This window comes from Schistocerca piceifrons, chromosome 4 (genome assembly GCF_021461385.2).
Source record: "Schistocerca piceifrons isolate TAMUIC-IGC-003096 chromosome 4, iqSchPice1.1, whole genome shotgun sequence".
NCBI lineage: Eukaryota > Metazoa > Arthropoda > Insecta > Orthoptera > Acrididae > Schistocerca > Schistocerca piceifrons.
The window spans coordinates 318293495-318320759 of record NC_060141.1 but is presented as its reverse complement, the minus strand read 5'-3'; the positions used below and the strand labels follow the sequence as shown (position 1 = coordinate 318320759).

Below are 27265 nucleotides of genomic sequence, written 5' to 3'. Positions count from 1 at the left end.
ATACAGCACATTGGCACATGCAATCACTTCTATGCCATGGCTTAGGTTGTAGGTGGAGGGTCACATGGCTTCCTGGTACCATTTCATCATCTACAGCACTTTAAAGTGGCCAATGGGCTGAGAGAGAGAGAGAGAGAGAGAGAGAGAGAGAGAAAGAGAGAGAGAGAGAGAGAGAGAGAGAGAGAGAGAGAGAGCACATTATGAAGAAAGATTTTTCTTGAAGCTCACTAATATTCTGTCTTGTTTATTTGCCTACTGAAAACTCAGTGCTTCAAATAGGGTGACTTGTTATAGTTACTGCTTCCATTATTTATATTCCATGAAGGATTTTCCAGTACAATAAGTGTTTAATATTTCACACATTTATGTAGCAGAAATTGAAACTCAACGCTTTCACATTCTGCAGACAAGATACACTACAAACACTCATGTACAAGCTAAACAAAACTGCCTTTTATGTATATATTACAAGGTTATTTTATTGCAAAATGGCCTTGAATTTACATCACAGATTCATAAAACATGACTTTGTTAGACAATTAAAAAGTCAGAAATGCATTTTTATATTCACAAACAATTTCTTTTGTTAGGAATGTACATGTCATGTATAACAAGTCTCAATAAATTTCAGCAGTACATCCATTACATGTTTTCTGGGATAAACAAAATGCATATAGCTTTCTCATGATGCCCATTGTCAAGAAATGTTTTCAGAGTCATTAACAAAATTATTATGTATTAGCATTAATAAAATGCCCATACTTTTTCTTCTCTGAAAATGAGGTACCTAATATCAGTTAAGACAAATTTTAAACTTTGCTAAATACACAGCCTCATCAAAATGGACAGATCAAACAATAACACAGGTAGCAGATGGGCATCTGACAAACTTCTAATTTTGGGTCCATAAGGGGCATATTACAGAATGTAAACAAGAACTACTGACAGAATAAATGCTGCAGGAATTAGAGTGCCTAAGCAACCAGCTGGCAGAGACTGTAGTCATAATGTATGTTGAAATTTGAGCTTAATTAATAACAGGGAGAGGAAAACTAGCTAGAACCCAACCTATATTAAGCATAGGAAGATGGTCTGAACCAAGCAATGCTGTATCAACTATTTGGCACTGCATGATTCTGAAGCAAAGACACCAAATGGTTCATGTAGTTTGAAGTCTACAGTGTAAGCTAAATTAAATTATTATTTTACCACTCACATGGACTCTCTGGTATTACTTTGTTTTGATCATGTCAAGGCTGGGCACTTCAGAACACTTTAAGGAATTACATCTTCCCCTGAGATGAGTATCTCTGCATTACTGTGATGCACAAGACAACTAAAAGACACAAATACAGTGAGCATATACTGAAACAGCAGTGTTATAAAGTACACTCAAAAATGAGTGCAAATCAATACTGTATGCTGTGAAAAAACAGTAGCCAGTTGCAAACTGTGCTTTGTGACATTAAAAGCAGGAACCTCTCCCTAATTTATTAAGCAAGTAATGCCAAATGCAATAAAATATTCAGTAGATTGATTTGATTACTCCAAAGCAAACTTGGCACTTGTTGATTTTCTCAGCTGATCCCATGGTAATTTATTCCTGCTGGGTCTCTTGTTCCTTCTCTACACCTCCAGATCTTTTCATAATGCCTATACCCCTCAACACATAATTACCATCGGCTTATTCCTTTTATCTCTGACCTACTCTTTTTTCATTGCCCCTCTTCAATTTTTTACTTGGGTTTTTAACCTTATTTTTCAAAGTAGTTTATTGTTTTAATTTTTTGCTTGGTTCTTCCTACACAAACATTTATTCATTTGATTTCTATTTCCTAGTTTCCCTACAATGACGCTGTCATTTTCTAAGCTGTCATTGTTTAACCAACCATTTAATATTTTGAATTCTGCAATTAGCCTCTGACCCAAAATTTGTTCCTATCTTTTTTCTATTTTGAAAAAAGGTATCACTTGCACATCTGCCACCATTTCCTCTCTTCTCTCACATTTGATAATGTTTTGTTTCTAAAAGCCCGAGATTGCTCATCAACCACTTCTTTGTCACTTCTGGTCCATTAATAGTTATAATTTCTACAGTACAGTATGGGAATTTTATTTATGCCAATGCAGTGTCTTTTTTTAAGTCTTTCATTCAACAATTTTAAATAATGTCTGTAACAAGTAACACAAATTTTTTGCTTCATAATTGCATTCTTTGATGAATGTCATCCAATGTGTCCTTTTCTCTCACATGCACAAATACACCAAAAATTTCACAAAAATAATGGATAGCACAGTTCCAATATAAAATTATCCATTTCCTATTTGCAATATTTTGTTGCTCTTTCATATGGAGCAGCAATGACACACAAACCAAAATGCTTCTGCATATTTTTTAACCCAACAATTTTCGTGTGTTGTAAATACTGATACAGCAATTTACTAAGACTTAGTGAAGAAAAAAAAAGAGTACTGCTGAAAACAATTTACTGACACAGCAGCAGTAATACAGTAAAATAAATCCTGACAGGCACAGACAAACGGAATGTATATAATTTAACAGAACATGCACAAGACATAGTAACATGATGAGATTCAGAGTATAGTGTGTCAATTACCTGACACATACCTCAACCATCAGTAAGTAATAGCTCTAGAAAGTATAGTCTGGATCTAGACCATTCTTTAGAGTTTCAATCAAGATGTATTTAGTCTCCTGAATCATTTATGGAGAAAATGCAATTTTAAGAGTAATATTAGTCTGGCAATTGTACTGGATTCCCTAAAGATGAATGAGCTTCTCAAATTTTAAGTTAATTCCCAGAAAACTCAATACTGATTAATCATTAAACAATATTTCTGTTACAGAATTGTATGTCTTACTACACACACACACACACACACACACACACACACACACACACACACAAAATATTTGCTAAGGAAAACACCTTTTTTGGCAAAGACTTTTTAAGAAAGGTATTTATCCGGACACAAGAAAATTACACATACACAGAACTCATACATCATATACAAATAATGACAAATGTCTTGTAAACATTATTAAAAAAGAACTATCACTTTCACAAAATTTGAGAAATACTCAGAATCACAGATTAACTGTAACTGTAGTTTTTCAGTTACAACCACAAATAAATTATGACGGATCTATCAACAGTCAGGACCATGTGGTCTTTAGGACTCTTGTAAATTTTAAATAAACAATTCCTAAAGCAAGATGGCATCACGTCATGTTCACTCCTAGTGCCTGACGAACTCTTTCATAAACAACATAGCTAATACTGACGGCAGGTGCCACTTTCAAAAAGTTGGGTGTTATTCCACGGTACAGTCCTAGGAAGCCTTCATCTTGGATTATTGTCCGGATTACTCTTGACATAGTTCCATTGTGGGCATGAGCAGACCCATTGCCAGTGGTTATAACTGCAAACAAAAAAATTGAGACTTGTCAAAATCAGTATTCTGGGCAGAAATTTAATATAGTAGGCAGCTCATCCCTTTACTGTCGGAATTTGTTTCTCTTTGCAGCTTCTGTAGTGGCAGCATTGTACCATATCTTCTGTCTTGTTAATGCAAGTTGCAGTACCTATGGATGCCACCGATGATATAGGATGTATCAAAAAGAATGAACTTATTTTAAAAAATCATAACTATTACACTATTTGAAATATGTGCGTGAACAACGTACTGTTGGAAAACAGTACTGTTGGAAAGAGCAACCTCTTGAGTTTTACATGATCGCTGCTAGGTAGCAGCAGCAGTGTGCTCCCATTTCACTTCTAGTAAAAATGGTGTCGGGACAACAGAAAGCGTTTTGTGTTCTACATTTTGTGCAGTGTGGGTCAGTAATAAATAACTGTTCAGCGTGACTTTCGTACGAGGTATGCTGTGGATCCTCCTATAGCACAGATCATTAAATGATGACATGAACAACTCCATGAAACAGGTTGCTTGTGTAAAAGCAAATCTCCGGGCTATCCCCGAGTGTCTAACACTGACATCGAATACATCCACCATAGTTTCACAAGGAGTCCAAAGAATTCCATTCACTGTGCAGCTCAACATGCCCCCGATGTCTGTCTGGCAAGTGTTGCGTCGACTTTTATACATGATACCATACAAAATTCAGCTACAAACAACAAGTGGAGTTCTGTAATTTCATTCTTTGTAAGACGGAGGTTGATAGTTTTCTTCCAAGCTTAGTGTTTAGTGATGAGGCAACATTCCATTAAAATGTAAAGGTGAACCATCAAAATGTGAGAATATGGGTTGCAGAGCAACCAAATGAAGTTGTACAATATGAGAAGGACTCTCCAAAATTTAATGTGTTTTGTGCAGTTTCATGGGAAAAGATGCTAGTCCATTTTTCTTTGCCAAGAACACTGTTAAAGGAAGTACGTATCTCGATATGCTTGAAAAACTTTCTTTTCTCACAGTTGGAAACTGATTCGAACAACCTCATTTACAAACAAGATGGTGTACTGTCACACTAGAATCTAGACGCAGGGAAATTTTTAAATAAAGTATTACTGAATGATTGATCAGTCACACTGGATCAAATGATTCAGCCTTACATTACTGGTTTCCAAAGTCACCGGATCTGACTGTTCGCGATTATTTCTTGTGGGGGTTATAAAATACTCTTTAAGTGCCTCCATTATCAACAGCAATGAATGAACTATGACATCACATAACAGCACCTGTGGAAGGTGTAACTCAAGACAAGCTCACCACAGTGTGGGAACAATTTGAATACCACACTGGCATATGCCGTGCATCTCAAGGGGGGTATACCGAACACCCATGAAAAAGTGAGTTTCCCTTTCATCAAAAAGAAAATTCATTGTATGTGTGTATTAGTTTCAGAAATATAGATGTGCCAAATCAGATGATTCTTTTTGATACACCCTGTACATTTATTTCTAGTTTTAGGGGCACCTGTGGTCTGTTACCACAGCAGTATTGCACTAATAACTAAAAATACAATGCAATTGAACTGAATTCACACAGGTTTCCCATATTTAAATTTTGTAATTACGTATGTGATTTTTGTCTAATGTAGCATAATCAAATACACAGCACCCAAAGCCTCCTTATGCCGTCTTGCCTAGGCATATATATTCAAAGTACTACATGTCATTTATATTATTTCTGGAAACTGCAACAAAATTTGCCTGGTATTTTAAAGGGTGTTTCATTCTGAGCTGCTGCAGCTTATATAATCTGAAACATAGCAAGAATTATGGTGTATCTACCAGGATAAAAACAGGTTAAAGAGGATATTAAATTCTGATTAAACTACTCAATATTTTATGTTTGTTACTGGCACTAGAGTCTTACCATCATGTTCCAAGTGCATTTCACTTACAGCTTGGACAATAGGGAGCAGCTGCTAACACAGGTAGAATGTTTGTGGCCCATAATGCAACTGGCAAAAACACATAGTTTGAGAATGTGTTACAAATGTATACCACACTGAACATTGCCACTTAACTGTACTTGGTTGTTCTATACAGTCCAGGATACCTTTTTCTTGACATTCGCATGTGCCTTACAATATTACACTATGCTATTTTCAACACTGTGCCTTTAAAAATGTGTATCTATCCAATGTAAACAAAATGCTGACAAAAGGACCTCCTGGACTGTACAGAACAATCAAACAGTTCCATTGCAGCACACATGTAAAATGGATTACATGAAATGCAATGAAGACACTTAGAAAATGAAAAATGTGTAACTGGTCTGGTGCCTAAACAAACCGCATTCCAATTGGTTATGATGATGGACTTCATACCCTAAGAAGAAAAAAAAATAATTTTTTTATCCATTTCATAAAATGTAGAAGCTACAGCAGGATAAACATGCTTTAAAACATCACGCAAATCATGTTGCAGGTTCCAGAAACAGCAGAAGAGTCACATTCTACTGTGAAAATTTACTTATGCAAGATACAGCCTTGCAAATGGAATAAAAAAAATTTACTATCGATAAGAAAAAAGGTCAATTTATATGCCTACGTGCTTTAACAATCCTTGACACAGGTTATGTTTTGTGTGTTTTTTACGTAAATTTTTCGCAATAAATATGGGTTGCATTGTGTACCCCAGGCAAGACTGTTAAAGCAGGATGGCAAAAGTCTACACCACTGGCAGCTATACTGTATCAAAGATTTCTTATGGCTATTCACGACAACAGCACTAGATAACTAACTGCAACAATGGCTCTTCTCAGAGCCAAACAAAGATAACACAATTTTGGACCAAGTATCCACAGTTTACAGATCAATGTAGAAGGACAACCAAAAGACAAATGTCAGTACATGAGAAAATGGGCCACTGGTCTTAAGACCAATATCCCAGTTCTCCAAGAATCCCACCTAAATGAAGATGATATAACAAAGGATAAAATACAATAAGGGAAAATCCAGGACGGAATAAGCATCTCTGCTATATCGCAACAACCATCATAAGAAAGGGCGAATTTCAAGATGACAGAGTTGGAGGAGCAACGCGTTTGCATTAAATTTTGGATGAAACTCAAGAAAATCTTTACAGAGGCACACCAGATGATGCAGGAAGCCTACAGTGATGAGTTCTTAAGCCATATTTGGTATTATGAATGGTTCGCACAGTTTAAAATGAGTTGATGGAAGTTAAACATGACCCCCCTCATTCAGGATGCCCTTCGACACCTACCGATGATGTTCATGTCAGGAACATCAATGAAACTGTGTGTGTCAATCAACGACTGCCTGTCCAAGAGGTTGCAGAAGAATGTAACATTCCAGTTAGATCATTTCGTGAAATCCTGACATGGCACTTGCATCGTGTTGCCGCCATGTTTGTTCCACGGCTCATGAGTCAATATCAGAAAGACCTTTGTCTCACAATCTGTGAAGAGCTTTTGAATCGCGCAAAGGAGCAGATAACTGGTGACGAGACGCGAGTCTGCAGTTATGATGTTGAGACCAAGGTTCAGTCTTCAGAATGTGTCAGGAAAGGTCTTCCACGACCAAAAAAAGCTTGTCAGGTCATGTCACATGTCAAAGACATGCTGACTGTTTTCTTTAGCTTTGAAGTATTAATTCATCATCAATTCATGCCACAGGGAAAATTGTTAATTGATGGTACTATCATGACGTGTTGCGATGCCTGGCCGAAAATGTGAGAAGGAAAATAACCTGGAATGTGGCGAGACAATTCATGGCTCTTGCATCACAATAATGCATGCACACTTTCATCTGTGATGGTGCACTACTATTGCACAAGAAATGAAATCACAGGTGCTGCCTCATCCCCCGTACTCTCCAGACTTGGCTCCTGCAGACTTTTTTAATTTCCAAAGTTGAAAACCCCACTGAAAGGGCAAAGATTTACAATGACAGATGAGATAATATTCTTCATGCAATCTAACAAAAAGGTGTACCTAGACTGCTTTGGAAGGGGAAATGGCATTGGTAGTAGTGTATCAATTGTGGAAGAAAGTATTTCGAAGGAGACCATGCACAACAAGTAAAAGGTAAGCGTAGAAAAATTTTGTGAACAAAGTTCTGGAGTTTTTAAAACTGACATTGTGTACGTAAAAAATAGCCTCCTTAATATTAAGGGAATGAGACGCCAAGAGATCAGTGGCATCGAAGTGATCACTCTGTAGTCAAGTGGCTTAACTACTGTTTCAGTCTATAAAGCACTGAATGTCCAGTGGCACCATCTGTACCTCAGTTGCATATATACTTAGGTGATTGCAACAGCTGTCACACAACCTGGGGTTATAAAAACAGTGATGAAAATAGAAAAAATTAGTAGAATGGTCTGACAGAAAAAAACTGTCTTACTTATGATGCCAAAGAAATGAGAAACTTTTACTCTGCTAGATGGTGCACTGACGCAAACACACTTCCTCTGAATCATACCGAAAAGCTCTAAAACACTTCCCAAGATGCCAGTACTGCCCCACAATAATCAATACATGGTTTGAGATACCTATCATTAATTCCATTAACAAGCCAAGATGGAATTTCGGGACAGTGAACTGGAATTAATATACTCGGGAGGTTGACAGCAACCTTTGCTGGACAGCCCAAGAAGTATAAAACTATAAGAGATTTGTGGGAGTCATAATTGGTGCAGTCAAACATAATATACCATAAGGTCTCAGGACACATTACATCCTTTGCTGGGATGATGCAACAGATAATTGGGAAGTGGAATACAAACAGACGGAAAACCATGAAACTGGTAAAATACTAAAACAGCTAAACCAAACAATAAAGCAGAAATGAATGGACTTTACTTCCAGCTTAAATTTCACTCACTCACATAAAATCAAGAGCTGCAAAAGGTCCCTGTAGACTCAACCACAAAAGAAAAGATAAAGGATGAACTTAATGAAATCAATAGCTACCTTCATAATAATACCACCTTATCAGATCCATTTAATGAAAGACATATGTCAGGCTATCAAAACACTGAAAATGAGGAAAGCAGAGGACTGGATAGTGCAGTCACTGAATTTATAAAACACAATGGGGAACATTGAAGAACCTGGCTTAAGTCGTTCTGTAATGATAAACTTGAGACAGGAAAAGTACCTCAAAGTTCAAAATTGCACATACACTAGCAATCCTCAAATCGGGAAAGCCAGCAGTGATTACTAAAGTAACTGCCCAATTGCACTGCTGAATGTGTGCTTCTAAACTACTGGAATGACTTTTCCTTAACAAAATTCAAGGAATAATAAATAATGTAACTGCAACAAATCAGGCTGTGTTTAGAAGCCAACACAGTTGCTGTGAAACGGTTCTAACCTTGACATTCTAAGTGAGGCTGGATTCCAGAAAAAACTTAAAGTCATTGGTGGCCTTTGTTGATCTGCTGGCAGCATATGTTACTGTGTGGCTAAACAGACTACTGCTGAAGCTAAAATAGCAAGCCCCAAGTAAGGAACTGATGACACATATGGGAAATATGTTAACCAATCATTACTTCATGATCACAATTACAAGAAACAGAGTAAGTCATTTACCACAAAAAATGGGCTTCCCAAGAATCTGTCCTAGTAATCTTGCTCTTCAACCTGTACACCAGTGAGCTTTGACACTAGTGTGCCCAAACAGCTGAATACTGTGCCCCAGTATGGCAACACAGTGCTCATACAAGGAAACTGGCCATGTGAACGAATCAATCAATGAGAATCATTATGGGGACACTAAAATCCCTTGTCTGCACACCATCAGTAACATTCAATGGTGTGAACTGTGATGCCAAGAAGCAACCAGTCAAGGATGGAGGAACCTACACAGAACCTGTCACACCAGATGCAATGCTATGATGCACAAGTGAGGTCTCAAACTCTCCAGTCTGCAACAGTGGGGCCCAAGAACAAACCAATCAGCATATTGTCAGAAACAAGTATGCAGGATTGTCCAAGGACTTTATTAAAGCTGCTACCTCTGCTATCAGTTGGCTTCATTTACTAGATGCTGAACTCTGATTAAGCATACCTATTTTAATTATAATCCTAGTTTTATAGTTCTCCTTTTAGCATCACTGAATTCCTCATTTTCAGAATTTTAATCTATTAGCTTTGTGCTTAAATCCTGAAATGTGTAACTGTGAACTACATACATTTTTTTAATATTTGCTGTTATTCCTAAATCCTTAAATATATATTTGTAAACTATTTCAATGGTAGCCAGTGAAAACCTCTTAATTATTCTGTTAAATTTTAGAGGATTAGCATGGGCAGTTTCTTAAAGAATATACAAAGCAATACAGATAATGTTGCTACATGCGTAACTATATAGCAGAAGCCCAGTTATTGACAAATTAGAGAAATCCATGTGCTTTCAAATTTCTCTTTGACAACACAGTTCCTGGTTACTGAAATAATGAGGGTTTCACAGGCAGATGGCATTACAAGGTTTTCATTGCCTACCATCAATTTGTATTTATCAATATTTGCTGCAGTTACCTCTTGTAATTTTTGTGAAAATGAATAATATTACCAAAATATTACATTAATATTTCTTCTCCCCTCCCCCCCTCTCTCTCACACATATACAAGATTTTTTTTGTAAATCATGTGAGAGATGCTAACAAGAATTCACGTATGGAGTTCCCAAAGGCTTGCCTCAGGTCTACCATGTATGTATATGATCTTCCTACTAATAAACAACAAGCAAGAGTTAGGTATTTTATCTGAACATACATACAGCAACAGAAGAAATTTTAACACCAATGATAAATGTAAAATATGGCAAGGAAATAATAAACTGGATGGAAACCTCAAAATTCTTAGGTGTATATATTGATGGGAATTTAAACGGGAAAAGCCACATTTTGGAAATTCTCATACAACTTACTTCAGCCTCATTTGCACTTTGATTCATAGCAAATCTTGGGGCGAGAGAAATCAGTAAGTAGACATTGTGCATATTTTCAGTCAATAATGTCATGTGGAATAATGTTCTGGGGTAACTCATCTTTAAGAAAGTTCTTCACTGTTTAGAATGTGCTGTAAGAAGAATATGGGATGCTAACTCATGATCATCAATTAGACATCTGTTCAAGGAGTCAGGCATTTTGTCTACTGCTTCACAGTAATTTATTCCCTCATGGAATTTGCTGTAAATTATCCACTGCAGTTCAAAAGGAATAATTATGTGTTTAATTACAATACCAGAAGAAAATATAGTATTCATTACTCCACATTACAGTAGTCTTTAGCACAAAAAGGTATTTCCAATGGTGCAACAAATTTCTGATCACCTTCCCAGTAATACAAAATGTCTGACAGATAGCAAAGTAATATTCGGAAAAAAAGAAAAAAAGTTTCTCTTTGACTATTTCTCTTTTGTAGAAGAATATCTGTCATTGTAATGTGTAGAATGTGGTGGGTAGGAATTACAACAACTATATAAATGTTTGACATGGATCCATATTTACAAATTAGTTGTAAATGTAAAAATGACTCGTTTCAGATCATTACAATTTATCATGCAAATTATCCATGCAACATGAAACTATCCAAACAAAACTAATGTTCTTTACCAGAATTCAATTAATAACCATTCTTTTGCAAGTTGATCTTGACACATATCTTGCATAAAGTAAAACTGCATGCCAACAACTGTTATAAGATGCCACTATCACAAACCTACATTAGTAAGTTGAACCATCCTACATTTCTCAAAACAGTTCACGAGTTGCATCATTGAGCTACAGCCATAGTAATCTACAGTTTTGCATACATTCAGCTGTCAGCATCAATATTTCACTCAATGTTATCCTATGCAAAGTATATGTCAAAAGCAACTGCAACAGAATGCATAAAAAGAAACAAAGTTTGATTTCTATTGCACTTCTGGCACGACGTAGGTGCTTGCAGGAAAATAGCTTTAGTATGCTTGGTGTAATGTGTAGAGGTTTTCCCTAGCGTCTTGGCTTCTGAGATGAATACAATTTGAAGGAGGGAGATAGATAGAGATGCTAGCAATAAATCTTTAAAGACTTCCTCACTTAATCAGTTTCAGATTACTTACAGGAAGGGATAATTAATTAATTTAAGGGGGGGGGTCTGCACTGGGAACGGCATTAGTATGTATACACATACTGACCACTGTTTTTCCTTTTTCACAGTAAAATTTAGTTCATTTTGAAATTCCAGAACAGCTTCCATTCTCTTGCCAAAGGGTAACAAATATTGCAAAAAGTGTGATTCAGAACCACACACCTGTAGTAAAGGAAGCATATTTGACAAAGTTGACTGTGTAACTTGAAGGAGAAGAAATGACAACAAAAGGAATTGCATACATTACAATATCTATTTGGCTTTTCTTTCAGATATCAGCCATTTAGTAAGAGTATAGTGCAATTAAAATACAAAAATTGAGAAAAAGACACAAAAAACAAAATGTGAATGGGCAGAACCAAAAGAGGAATGGGGTGAAGTCCAGAAGGGTGGCAGCTAAGAGGCTATGCCCCTATTTTCATGTATTTCTTTTGGCTTTACTGGGGGTTGCAACTCATTAATGTAAGAATTTATGTTACTTTGTGTGGTTGCAACTCATTAATGTAAGAATTTATGTTACTTTGTTTTGATGAATGTATGCACCTATGTAATAAAATTAAAATTCTAAGCAGAGATAATCTTTTAACTTATCTTAACTCTCTTTAAGTATTTGGTGTTCATAAGTTGATTCCTCTGGAATGTAGAGAGAGATTCTTTGTTGTCCCAAAAGCTTTTCGATGCTTCTGCGAAGACACAGTACATTTTTAACTCTTATCAGTAAACATACTTATTTAGCACTTTGCAGGCATTTGTGTTGCGATGCATCTACACTTTCCCCTACAAATGAACTATGTTTTTCAGTAGCAGTAAGCTTCCTGAAAAATTCTTGAAAGAAGGCGGCTCTCCTGCCTTTGGTAATTTTTCTGTCATGACATTGTCAGCATAATCACAGCCTATAGATCAGTGTTACATGGCTCTCTGGAAATTGCATTTTAGATTAGGTTTGAAATCAATGTAGTGTTTGTAGCTCCCCATGTTAATGAATCCTAAATTCAAGGTATTAAAACTATTAACTAATGTGTAATACGTGCCGTTCATCTAAGCTACAACTAAAATGTAATTATCAAGGGAAGTAAGTAGACAAAGTGAAGATCAATATACTGTACAAATAATACATCATCAGACTGCAATACAACCAAGGAACTTGTTACCCACAAGACACACCAAAACATACTGCTTTGTTAGACTTTACAGCTTACTGTAGCTGAAATAGAGTATTAAAATTTCTTACCTTGTGCTTGTAACCTTGTCCTAACAAGTGCTAGTGGATAACTGCAAACCTGCCCACACGTACTTGATATAGTCCCACAAGTTAGAAGTAGTAGGACACTTGGTGTTGACCCGTCATTGTGCTTGCGAAGGTATGTGTTCTTGAGTGTCTGGAACAAGCAGAACAATGACAGCCATTATAACCATTTTCTAATAGTATTGCTTCAAGCACACCTAAGAAGCCTATCTGGCACATTTCTTTACTACAGGTGTGGTTTACGAACATTTACAGTTTTCCAAAACAATTATCAACTCAACTTCAAAAAATATGAAGTTTCCTAAAATAAATATTTATCTATCAGAAACTAGGAAAAACCATTCCACAGCTGACTGACAAACAAAGATTAATGCACAATTTTTGAACTTAGAATCATACGATTTCATTTCCAGAAGATCTGGCCGAAAGTTTGTGAAATCGGTAGAATACATGATAATCAGGATCCAGGTCACCAAGTGACTCACAGGGCATTACAGCACAGTATGGAGATAGTATTGCTGTATTAATCATTAGTGAGCAATCTGTTCCATCATTACATCCACTTAAGTTTTAATTGTTGAATAACAGAAAAGCACGAAAATGTTCTGCATCTGTACAGAGAGGCCATACCAGGGACTCAAAATGCGTGGCCTTATATGCCACAACTGTACACTAGGACAATTCAAAGCAACCACCTAAAAACTGACAACGTGGAAATTAACCTTCTAGTTGGCTAGACTCTGAAATTTGTCCACATATGGGATGACATCTTTTTGCCACTACCATCTGATTTGCAGTCTCCAATACATACAAGGAATATAATTTATGACTATTTCTTTTTGTCTAGAATCTTGTCAATTTAGTAAGAACTGTAGCAATTGGTGAAAGTGTTGTGTTTGAAAGTCTGCAACAGGTGTTGGAAGCAAAAACCTCAGATTTACTATTTTTTTGACTGCACGTTAGGGTTTAACACATTGACAATAAGGTCTTTAGAGTTTGAGCATAATCCCAGAATGGGAAAAAGAAATCAGCCAGGCTCTTGCAAACAATCTTCATTACATTTGCCTTAAACAACTTATACAAAAACCTGCATGTACATGGCCAAATGTGGATTTGCATTGCTATCCTCTCAAATATGAATCTAGTGTCTTAGCACTACATCACCTCTCTCAGTTTATTACTTTAAGGTTTTGAGAATTTATTTGCTCGAAGAATGTATTTAAATGATGAGCTGTTTAAGTCTGCAAGCATGGCATTATCATCCACATACCTGATCCAATATTTGACTTTGTAACTAATGGAGCATTTACTTAACAATTTTTTCTACAAATTTAAAATAGTAGGCAAATCAGAGAGCAACTCATATTGAGACCATGTGATTGTCTATAGAGTATGTCCTGGTGCTGAAAATAATTCTGTTATAAAATTTTTCCAAGCGGCAGAGATTATATCATGGAAGTCTAAGTTGTTTACTGATCTGCTCATAGGCTTACACACCCATCAGTAAGACACTTATGAACAAATTACATACATCAAATGATGATAGCTTGTAACTAGGTGGGACAGATAATACTTTAAATTTTTATCATCAGAGGTAGAGTGTTTCATGTGCCAAGCTCGAGTTTAAATTCTCTTTTTAATTTATGTCATAAATATAATGGGTGCTTTGACCAACAAGTAGCAAGGAATGAAGACCGTTCCACTGAAACAAGTTCCTTATGTTAAATACTGAAGTTACTAAAATCTAAGGATCAGATGGATCATATTAATGAATAAATGAATGAATGAATGATTATTAATCCCAGAAGAAAGAACTGGTATGATTTTATAAAGTTTTTCAACAGGTTATTAAAACTGCAGTTGGATCTTCCACCAATTAGTGAAAATTTGAAGTACAAAAGCATTGGCAGCATTTATTAACACAATCACTTTCACTTAAACACTGGAATGAATTACGTACCCATCTTTGTAGTGACGCCACCATTTTCTTCTTGAACTTGTTCATATATCAAACCCATTATGTGAAGTTACATTGCCACTGACAATAACCGAGTTACTAAATGTTTGCTGTAACATCATCTTTAGGTCTTATCAGTGAACTTGGTCAACTAGGTGGCGGAATCATTCCGGTTAACTTTATGAAGCAGTCAGTCAGTGCAGTTGACATTAATGGATGGAACACACACTTCATCTACTTACAAAATAAGGAATGCAGACACTAATTTCACAGTGGATACTGTATCACAACCTACGTGAGGAATGCTGCTGGTCACACCTGGAGGAGCAGCGAGCGTCACTACGACTATACAAAAATAGAAAAAGAACATGTTATCTTGAATTGTGCAGATTTGACAGTAATGTAAGAAGAGAATTAGCAGCTTTGTGAGCTGCAATTTGCAGTAGTATCATTTGGGCTAGACTAGAAGACTGGATTATTTTCAAGCCTATAAATTCAGTGGAAGCATCCAGGAGAGGTTCCAGTCTTATAGATCAGTGTAGCTGTCACCAGTAGCTGCAATGCTTTGCAGACTGAAAACAAAATGACTGACACAACACAGGAAGTTAAATAGCAGTCCTTCAGTACAGAAGGTAAAAGTGGACGTCAAGTGTTGTAAAAAAAATTTACAATGACTAATTTGGTTTTATTGTTGTGTAGCAGTCATAGGAGGGGAATGTCAGATCCTGTAGGAAAGTATGTGGGAAGTGATCATCAGTTTGCTAGTATTTTTAAGCCAACTGTAGTGTTTAACGATGTTACCTGTGGTTTAGGCACTCTGGGGGAGGATCTTGGAAAAGCATATCACGGAACAGTAGGAATTGACGCATCACCCCTCACTAAACGGTACCACACATGGCACGGTTTGCACAGCAATGCTTCTGGTTAAGAGGCTATTTGCACAGCTAACTGACAAAAGAATCCAGCCTGGCCAAACAGTATCCTCCTCACACCAGTGGTTCTAAATGCATTCTGCAGACCACTCTTAACGGTAAATTCATCCAAAAGACATGAATTGCAGAATAAATATAATTACAGTTGAAACAGCTACTAGCAGAACAAAATAATGTGGCTTGAATAAAGCCATGGACATTAAAGTACATGCATTTAGTATCTTCCATCAAAACATTAGAAGCGTCAATCAAAAGGGTGAAGTTTGCATGTCCCTATAATACCAGAAAATGAAGGGATGGAATGGAATGTTGGCAGACTTCTTGTGCATATCAGGCCATCATATAAAAGTCACAGAAATTGAACAGATTCATCTTAGTGGATACAAGCTAATATTATACTACCTTAGAACCAGCAAGAAAGAAGCGGGAATGTCTCTACATGCAAAAGATGTAGAAACTCCAAGCCCTCCAGGTCACTGAATACAGCGTTGAAAAGATCTTTGTGTACTGTAGCGTAATAGTAGATCAGGAAAAATACATGCTTGTAATACCGGCAATTTACAGGCCACCAACAGGAAGTATCTTAAGCTTCATAAAGGAGCTAGAGAGGTTAATACATTTATGCAAACTTAACTGGATAATCACTATTTGTGGAAACTTTGGAGCTAATTTTTTGTTTGCATGGATTGACCGAGTTGTTGTGTAAAACTTTGGGTCATTTTCCTCATTAAGTAGTCCCTAGGAGGATCGAAGAATGAAGAGCAATAGCCACTGACAGTGTGTGTTTCAAAATGAAAGGCATAAATAAACAGACATGAAAATCTTTCAGTTTTGTTCATTATATCCTACTCGTATCAAGATCCTACCAAAGGCCAAGCTCTTTAATAAATGTGACAAGCAAAGACACACTGTTCACAATAGCAGAACTATTCACGTGATGTTACAATAAATATTGTCTAAGGGTCCAATCCAGCCTATTGCTGCAAAGTGCCACAGTTTTTTCTAGTTCAGCACATGTATTTCTGTGTACATTTTTTGTAATAAAATCTGGAAAATGTGTACCAATATCACAAAAGTGAGTAAAATAAGATTGATTAGTAGTTAATAATGATGTCTCAGTGAAGTAGTCAATATGAGCATACATTGCTCTCCCGTAGCGTGAGATTTCTGTAAGCCAGACCATTAACCATTAATCCTTTCACTGCTACAGAAATGCTCTCTGCATTCGGTGCTGAGGGTTTTTATTATGGCTAAACTGCTCGCCAAATACTGGTGGCTGTGCTAAGAGACGGTGTTCTGGTCCATACGAAATACTTATTCGTGTGGTCATGGCAATCATTGTACCTTATAAAATATTCAAGATACTTAAACAAGGTTTTTTTAACAACAGCATGCAATGAGGCACATACATTGTGTGACAAATACTCTAAAATTTTTTATTCATTGACATTTGGAAGTAATCTGTCTGCAGCAATGAGAGGTCGGCAGCTCAGGACGCGTACAGATAGCCATAGCACTGTAGGGAAACCCAAGCGGCACACACACACATCTGCAGCTCCTGGGGAATGGTGTAGCAGGATAGGTATATACACAGACAGCAGCGAAGGGGTTAAGTGCTACATAGGATATGGCTTGAAATGTCAGATAAAATATGAACAATAAAAGAAAAGTGTTGTCTGTTTAACAGTGAATATTGGTCTGTGATTGATACGGTCTTGATTAGGGCACCTCAGATAGATGCGTAATATAGACTGTGGACAGTTGTGCTCAATCTATCACCTTTATAATCCGATACATAATTTGGAGCAATGTAAAATAATACTGAAGAGAAATCTGCAAATAAATATCTAACTAAGCAGAAAATTCTGTAATCTGAATATGCAATTAAATTTTTATCAAGTCACCATGCAAGAAATTTGATTATTATCAGTATTACCCTATAATAAATATATCTAAAAACAAAGATGCTGTAACTTAGCAAACGAAAGCGTTGGTATGTTGATAGAGACAAAAACACACACACACACACACACACACACACACACACACACACACACACACACACACACACACAAATTTCAAGCTTTCGCAACCCACGGTTGCTTCATCAGGAAAGACGGAAGGAGAGAAGGAGAGGGAAAGATGAAAGGATGTGGGTTTTAAGGGAGAGGGTAAGGAGTCATTCCAATTCCGGGAGCGGAAAGACTTACCTTAGGGGGAAAAAAGGACAGGTATGCACACGCACACACACACGCGCGGTTTTTTGTGTGTGTGTGTGTGTGTGTGTGTGTGTGTGTGTGTGTTTTGTCTCTATCAACATACCAACACTTTCATTTGGTAAGTTACAGTATCTTTGTTTTTAGATATATTTTTCCCATGTGGAATGTTTCCCTCTATTATATTCATGTCATTAATTTTTACTCTATAATAAGTAATACACAGCATTATGGCAGCAAAACTGCACAATGGAAATTACTGGAAACCACCCACAGAAGGCAAAGAAATTCAGCACCAAAAATTAAATGTAAGAAATAATGGCTTGTCAACTAAGTTGAATGAGTGTGGTGACATACTATGCTTCTGTGTAATTTTTTTCTACAGAATTTTGATTACCTCAATATAATTTAAATTATTTAAAACACACAACGAGGAATGAAATATCAAACAACTGAAATTCACAACAAGAAGACTTGACAAATGGGCTTCTGAATCCATTCCAGTTTCAACAGAAAATTGCAAAGTGCAAACCAAGTTTGTTGCTGGTGGTGGGATTGGGGTGAAATCCCAGTGGGTTTAAAGGTTTTTTTGAAAATCACAATTGCTCGAGGGAAAAGTATTCAGGATGGCACTGGTGGAATGCCAAGCCACATATTAAACTTTTGTCAATAGGTAATGCATGCTGCGAAGACCTTACAACCATAATATTTAAATGTTTCAAATAATTTTCAGAGAAAGCATTCAGTATTTTTTTGCACGATATCTTGTCACACCCACCACTTACAAAACTGTAATCATCCCTTTCACTTGTTGGATGATTAAAGTACACTACAGTTGTGACAGTATGATTGGAGAAAACTGGTATTAGTTAGCTGAAGTTTAAAGTGTTCAGTTACACATAGGGGTAGCACAGTGGTTGGGGGGTGGAGGTGTCCTATGGTCAGTAGAAGTATCCAGTTTTAAGTTGATACTGCACCTTATCCATACTGCACATTGTTCAAATAATCTGCACACACTTCAATTTCTACCTCCAGGTTGTTCAGTTCCCTATCTACTGTGACAAATACAAACTTAAATTTACCCCAAAAATTTCACTATTGTCAGGTTCAGGATTTAGACAGCTTTCTGTACCTATTATTATTATTTGAGTACTGCTGCTCCAAACACTGAGACATTGTTGTAAATACTTTTGGCAGGATCACTACAATTTTAATAGTTATATATATATGAAAGAAAATATGTTACGTGGACATGTGTCCGGAAACGCTTACTTTCCATGTTAGAGCTCATTTTATTACTTCTCTTCAAATCACATTAATCATGGAATGGAAACACACAGCAACGGAACGTACCAGCGTGACTTCAAACACTTTGTTACAGGAAATATTCAAAATGTCCTCCGTTAGCGAGTATACATGCATACACCCTCCGTCGCATGGAATCCCTGATGCGCTGATGCAGCCCTGGAGAATGGCATATTGTATCACAGCCGTCCACAATAAGAGTACGAAGAGTCTCTACATTTGGTACTGGGATTGCGTAGACAAGAGCTTTCAAATGCCCCCATAAATGAAAGTCAAGAGGGTTGAGGTCAGGAGAGCGTGGAGGCCATGGAATTGGTCCGCCTCTACCAATCCATCGGTCACCGAATCTGTTGTTGAGAAGCGTACGAACACTTCGACTGAAATGTGCAGGAGCTCAATCGTGCATGAACCACATGTTGTGTCGTACTTGTAAAGGCACATGTTCTAGCAGCACAGGTAGAGTATCCCGTATGAAATCATGATAACGTGCTCCATTGAGCGTAGGTTGACGAAACTAAAATGAGCTCTAACATGGAAATTAAGCATTTCCGGACACATGTCCACATAACGTCTTTTCTTTATTTGTGTGTGAGGAATGTTTCCTGAAAGTTTGTCCGTACCTTTTTGTAACACCCTGCATGTGTGTGTGTGTGTGTGTGTGTGTGTGTGTGTGTGTGTGTGTGTGTGTGTGTGTGTGTGTTTGGCAGGAGGTCAATTCTTTGGATTTTACACTAACACTACAGGGTCTCATAACAGCTACCACTATCGGAACTGGATGGAGAGTCACCTATTCTAAAACAAACCTTGTGTGCATCCGATTTACAGTCACTTAACTCGATAATAGCCTCTGATGTGTTGTGCACCCCTGATCCATTTAGCAGGTGGCCTACAGGTCTGAACCCTATGGTGTAAGTTGAGGAAGTCACAGCCCAGCTTATTACAGAATCTTTGAAGTTTCTGTTTGAAACCTTTGAACTGACTTGCAATCTGTGGACTACAATCAGTTCTGGAGAGCAATGCTGTAGATTGTGATCTTCGGCAAAATTCCTCAAGCTCAGCTGTTCTTCTCACCCTTCTCTGCCAGTCACTAGAATGATCGAAGTACAACCTCAGAGCCCATAGGACAGGCATAATTTGTTCCAATGTGAACCACAATTTGCAGTTGGTTGTATCTCATTTCCAAGAAAATGTCTGTACAGATTAAAGGGAGACAAGGGAAACAAGAAGTTGGAAGTAGTAACAGGTACTAGAACATGCAAAGGCCCACAGATTCTTAATACCTGACTTAACTTATTTTGTATGGAATCAAGCATTGCCTCTAGACACAAGTACAGAAAACAGACCATGTTTGAATAGGGCCTGTTTCTACATGCCCAATGATTCACACAACTTAAACTTCTAAGGGCTTTAATCATACCAGAGAAGGAAAGTTGCTACTCACCATATAGTGGAGATGCTGAGTCGCGATAGGCACAACAAAAAGATTCGCATAATTATTGCTATCGGCCATTAGACCTTTGTCAGCAGTAGACACACACACACACACACACACACACACACACACACACACACACACACACACACCTGCAGTCTCAGAGAGTGTGGTTTCAGCTCTCTGAGACTGCAGACGTGTGTGCAAGTTGCGTTTGCGTGAGTGTGCGTGCGCATGTGTATATGTGCGTATACAGCTGAAGAAGGCCTTAATGGCTGAAAGCTGTAACTGTGTGAATCTTTCTGTTGTGCCTATTGCGACTCAGCATCTCCGCTATATGGTGAGTAGCAACTTTCCTTCTCTGGTATTGTTACACTCCATCCTGGATTTTCCATTGTTTGATTTTAATGACTGTAATCTGTCAGACATGCGAGTTATCGTGAAGTGGGAACTTCAGAGAAATGCTGAATCGAGACATTACCCTGGTTGACACAGACAATTAAGTGAGAGGTACTGAAAAACAGACTATTCATCAAATGTCCTTTCCAATTATTACAGAAGACCGCCATCATCACACATACAATACAGATACTGGTGGTCAGTACCACCTTACTGTCGTGTGATCGTCTGCTGATGGTATCATCTGGATGTTCTATGGATGGGCGTAGGGGTCATCACACCACTCTCTTGGCAGCTGTCAAATTTCCTAGATCGAGTTACTACTTTTCATTCAAGCAGCTCCAGAGTTGTCACCATGAGACTTAGTGCATCTCATTCAAGTTCTGTGAATTCAAGATGGGTCCTACGAAAAACTGTCAACCATGTTGACCACTTAGCCACAGAGGTGAGAAAATAAACAAATATAATTTTTTGATGGGAGGAGGGTGTCTGCAGAGACATCTACACCTATACACTGCAAACAACTGTGACGTGCACGGCAGAGGGTAAGTCCCATTGTACCGGTTATTAGAGTTTCTTCCTGTTACATTCACATACAAGTTCTGTTCAAAAATTCCAGACCTTAGATCATAAATTTTTTCTATGCTTACCTTTTACTTATTGTGAATGGTCTCCTCTGAAATACTCTACTCACAATTGATGCACAACTCCTAATGCCACACAACTCCTAATGCCATTCCACTTCCGAAAGCAGTACTCTTCTTGATGTATCGCACGAAGCACCATCTGTGAGTGTTGAATTTTCTTTTATCTCATCTGACATTGCAAATCTTCGTCCTTTCAATGCTGTTTCGACTTTGGAAATTAAAAAAAGTTCATAGGGGCCAGGTCTGGAGAGTATGAATGATACAGCAGCACAGTGATTTCGTTTTCTGTGCAGTAGTCACACACCAACACGGATGAATATAAGGGTGGGTTATCGTGATGCACGTACCAATAGTACCACCAATTAACCGTTTGTCCTGTGGCATGAATTCGTGATGAACTAATTCTTCAAAGTCAAAGAAAACTATCAGCATGGTTTTGAACTAACCTGTCAACCTTTTCTTGGTCCTTTCCGGACCCACTGTGGAGACTTAACTGTGGTCTCAGCATTACAACTGCAGACCCACGTCTAATCACCAGTTATGATTCTCTTAAGGATCATCTCATCCTCATTCTCATTTGCACAATCCAAAAGCTCTTCACAGATTGTGAGGCGAAGGTCTTTCTTGTCTTGACTGATGAGCCATGGGACGAACTTGGTGACAACACAATGCAACAAGATGGTGTGTCAGGATTTCATGACACGATCCAACTGAAATGTTACATTCTTCTGCAATCTTGCAGAAATTAAGTCTGTGATTGCCACACACAATTCCCGACACGAGTATCATTGGTGGACGTCAAAGGGCGTGCTGAATGAGGGTCATGTTTAACTTTTGTACGGCCATTTTTAAACCGTGTCAACCATTTGTAACAGAGTATGGCTTACTTACTCATCACCATAGGCTTCCTCCACCATTCGGTGTGTATATGCAAAGGTCTTCTTGAGTTTCACACAAAATGTAATGCAGACGCGTTGCTCCTCTAACTCTCCCATCTCAAAATTCACAAACTATGCAGCACAACATTCTAGTTAATACAAGACTGAACAACAACTAATGGACATACAACAATGAAACTTCCAGCAGTTGCACATTAAACACAGGCGAGTGCAGGGATGCCAACCATTTTCACTCCAACACACCATTGGTCCAAAATTACGCGTGTCCTGGTACTTTTTGAACAGACCTCGTACGGAGTATTGGGAAGAATGACTGACTGAATGGCTCTATGCTGTAATTATCTAATCTTATCCTATGAGAGCAACACATAAGTTATTGTAGTATATTCCTAGGGAATCATTTAAAGCCAGTTCTTGAAACTCTGTTAACAGACTTTCTCAGGGTAGTTTAATCCATTTTCAAGAGTCTTCTAGTTGTGTTCCTTCCGTTCCTCAGTGAAACTCTCACATGTGTTAAAGCTGTGACCATTCATGCTGCCCTTCTCTGCATACATCAATATCTCTTGTTAGTCCTATTTGGTATGTGTCCCACACACTTGAGCAATATTCTAGAACTGATTGCACAAGTGACCTAAGCAATTTTCTATGTAGATAGATTGCACTTTCCAAGTAATTCTACCAATAAACCAAAGACTAGCACCTGCTTTACCCATGACTGAATCTATGTTATCACTCCATTTCAAATCCATATGAAGTGTTACCGCCAGGTATTTGTATAAGTTGGCCGATTACAACTGTGACTCATTGATATTATACTCATAGGATACTACATTTTTCTTTTTCTTTTTTGTTCTGTGAAGTGCAAAATTTTACATTTCTGAACATTTAGAGCAAGTTGCAAATCCCTACACTACTTTAAATCTTATGAAGATGTGACCAAATATTTATGCAGCTTTTTTCAGATAGTACTTCATTATAGATAACTGAATCATCCACAAATACCATGAGATTACTATTAATATTGTCTGCAAGGTCATTAACATACAATGTGAACAGCAAGGGTTCCAACACACTTCCCTGGGACAAATCCGAAGTTACTTCTTCACCTGACTGACTATCCATCCAAGATAACATGCTGTGTCCTCCCTGCCAAAAAGTCCTCAATTCAGTCACAAATTTACCTTGACCCTTTAACTGCTCTGCACATGTTAACACGTGTGCCTTTTTACCTGTCCCTGTGTGCTCTGAACATGTTTACGCGCACCACCTGTCCTACCTGGTGCTCTGAACGTGCATACGCATAGACACGTTCAGAGTACCAGGTAGAAGGACTGGTGGCGCGCGTAAACACATTCAGAGCACACAGGAACAGGTACTAAGGCACGTGTGTTAACACGTCCAGAGCAGTTAAAAGGGTTAATACCCCATATGACTGAACTTTTGACAAGCATAGGTGTGGTTCTGAGTCATATGCTTTTTGTAAATCAAGAAATACTGCATCTACATGATTACCTTGATCCAAAGTTTTCAGTATGTAAGGTGAGAAAAGTGGGATTGGGTTTCATACGATTGATGTTTTCGAAATCCTTGCTGGTCGACACAGTTCAAGACACCTCATTATCTTTGAGCTCAGAATACTTTCTAAGATTATACAACAAATCAATGTCAGGAATCCCACAGAAACTCTAAAAAAATTTACTGCACCTGGCAAGATGCGAACCCACAACCTCCTGAATGCGAAGCTACTATCCCACCCATTACACCCCTCAACCAGAATTCTGAGAGCTTCTGCCAAGTTTGGAAGGTAGGAGATGAGGTACTGGCAGAGCTGAAGCTGTGAAGACGGGTTGTAAGTCATGCCTGGGTAGCTCAGTCGGTAGGGTATCTGCTTGTATGAGGCAAAGGTCCAGTTTGAGTCTCAGTCCGGCACACAGTTTTAATCTGCCAGGAAGTTTCAATGTCAGAAATACTGGACAGTTGTTTTATGGATTACTTATACTACCCTACTTGTAGACGAGTGAGACTTGTGCCCTCTTCCACGAATGGGCACTGTTTTTTGTTCAAGGGTTTTACAATGGGCTCGAGTTAGAAGAAGGGCTAACACAGTTGTAAATTCAGTATGGAATCTGACAGGGATTCTATTGAGGCCTGGAGCTTTATTCAGCTTTAACAATTTCAGCTGTTTCTCACCACCACTGACCCTAATACTTACTTCATTCATCTTTTGACTGGTACAAGGATTAAACTAAGGCAGTTTGCTGGGTTTTCCTTTGTAAAGGAACATTTAAAACAGTTAAGCAGTTCAGCTTTGGCTTTGCTACTCTCAATTTTAGCTCCTGTCTCATTCACTATGGACTGGACACCAACATTGGTACCACTGACAGACTTTACATACGATCAGAATTTCTCTGGGTTCTATGAAAGATCACGAGGTACTGGTGGAATTGAAGTGTGAAGATTCATTTCCATCATGAGTGGAGTTTCTAGGCTGGTAACACCACATGCCCCCATCTATGTTCACAATGAGATGAACATATGAAATTATGTGATACTGATACTATACATATCTCAGCCTTAACAGGTCCCTTTCATGCAAATATCATAGGTAAATGACAAGGCTATTTCAGTTTAAAGTGGAACAAAACTCATGAATATCAGTGAGGAAGATACAATGTCCTCTGCTTAAACTGCATCTAAGTTATCTCCAGATCACTTTCGGTACAAGAATCTCGTTCTAAGATGGCTTTTGTGTGAGTGTCTGCATAAGTTCATTGTGCGCTGGAATTTACAGCTGGCCATATTTTGGGATTCTTTGAGACACAAAGATGATGGCATGGATTTTGGTGCAGGAAGTGTGGTAGCAACCATTTCAGTTTATTTAGGGTAGGAAAATCATAAAAATCGTAACTAGAATGGTTGTGGAGTAGAGTGATTACAAAACATTTGTGCATTCTAATCCTATACTCTTAAGTTCTTAGGACACAATCCCTCTGCCACACATTTCACAGTTGTTTGTAAAGTATATGTGGTTGCAGGTGTAAGTGTACATCTAATTCAGCCTGAAGGGTAGGCACCTTACCTTGCTGTTCCACTATCTTTCCATCTTTAGTGAGTACCTTAAATAATCACTGAAAATCCCCCCTTTATTTCCCTAATTCCAACACAACTATAGTCACCCAAGTGAAAAGAAATATACAACTAGTTTCTCATTTGAACTATTTACAATCATACATAATGTCAAACACTTCTCACTCAACTTCTTTAGCAGTTGTAGCAAGAACAAGTAAACATATTCCCAGCATAAACTGAAACCCCCATTTGCAGAAATTAAATCTATATGCAAACACGTCAAGATTTGTGCAAATTCGTTTAACTAAAATGAAAGTACAATACCTCTATATACATTTGAATTAAGCAGCAATAAAATCAGCCTTCCTCAGTTATCCTGGAATGGAACAAATCTTGCCTACATGGTGTCACTGTGTTCCTAAAATCTACTATACTACACAAGCAAGTCAGTTTGTAAGAACCATTACACAAACTAACATACAATGTTATCTGCATTTACCAGGTGCCACATCCAACCATTCAATTAACTTGCAGCCATTTGGCTTGCCACTGCCACAGTGGGTAAAAATACAAGCAGGAGTTCAGAACTGTATGTATTAGACTGTGCACTACCGTTGCTACTAACAATGATAAAATAATAATAACAACAACAACAACAACCACCACCACCACCACCACCACCAATGGTCCCTTTTAATTACAAGATTAGAAGGTAACTAGTATAAGATAAACATGTCATGATTACCTACCTCATACACAGCAAGGTCGATTCCTGCATATGGAATAATTCCTAATAAGTTAGGAACATAGCCTCTGTAGAAGCTCCTTAGTCCTTCTTTCTTGTAGATCTTTTTGGCCGCGTCTGCTATTCCTTTATATTGGCCAGTTTTACGTAAAGCTAATCTTGTTTTCAGCACCTGCAAAAATTGACAAAAGTTAAAATAACAACTACATTACACGACTCCATAATTCAAAAGCAAAAAATGTAGAAATAATATCATGAACACTTTACCTCTAGTGGGTATATTGCAGTCTGGCTTATGCCACCTGCAAGAGATCCAGCTACAAATCTTTCATAGATCGAAAGTTCACGAGTATTATTTCCGCGGATTAGTCTTTTACACTGTTCATAAGCCATGAACTTAATAGCAGATTCTGGAGCAATCTTAACAACATTTATCCCATTGCCTCTCCAAAAGCTCCAAAAACCTCCTTCCTTAAAGAGATGGTTTAAGCATGACCTCATGCTTGTTTGTTTTGATCCGTGGACCTGCAACAGAACATAAATGCTTGCACTTAATGTTGGGATGTAGCTCTCCAGTACAGAAACAATAAGGCATTCCCACTTTTGAAAATCACGAGTGGTGAAGAAAAGAGGGGGAAAGGGGAAAGTGGATTGGGGCGAGGGGGGGGGGGGGGGAGGGAGATGATGGCAGAGACAAATATGGTTCTTTCTAATTTTGCAAACAACCAAGAATCAAACCACCAACCTAAACTATTTGTCGTGGTATACGAGTGAATGCTGACTGTTTTTCAGCCATGGTGTGCATCCTTACAATCTAACAATT

General features: G+C 37.8%; 1 protein-coding gene across 1 annotated transcript in view; it reads right to left on the bottom strand.

Annotated features, from left to right (window-relative positions):
• Window positions 1–464: 464 nt before the first annotated feature.
• LOC124795195 (calcium-binding mitochondrial carrier protein SCaMC-2) overlaps window positions 465–27265 on the bottom strand; it is a 241085-nt gene continuing 214284 nt past the window's right edge. The window contains exons 6-9 of the mRNA XM_047259101.1: window positions 26710–26967; window positions 26447–26614; window positions 12827–12974; window positions 465–3444 (exon numbers count right to left, since the gene is read on the bottom strand). Of these exons, the coding sequence (XP_047115057.1) occupies window positions 3245–3444; window positions 12827–12974; window positions 26447–26614; window positions 26710–26967 (774 nt within the window). The 3' untranslated portion in view covers window positions 465–3244. The remainder of the gene's footprint in view (window positions 3445–12826; window positions 12975–26446; window positions 26615–26709; window positions 26968–27265) is intronic.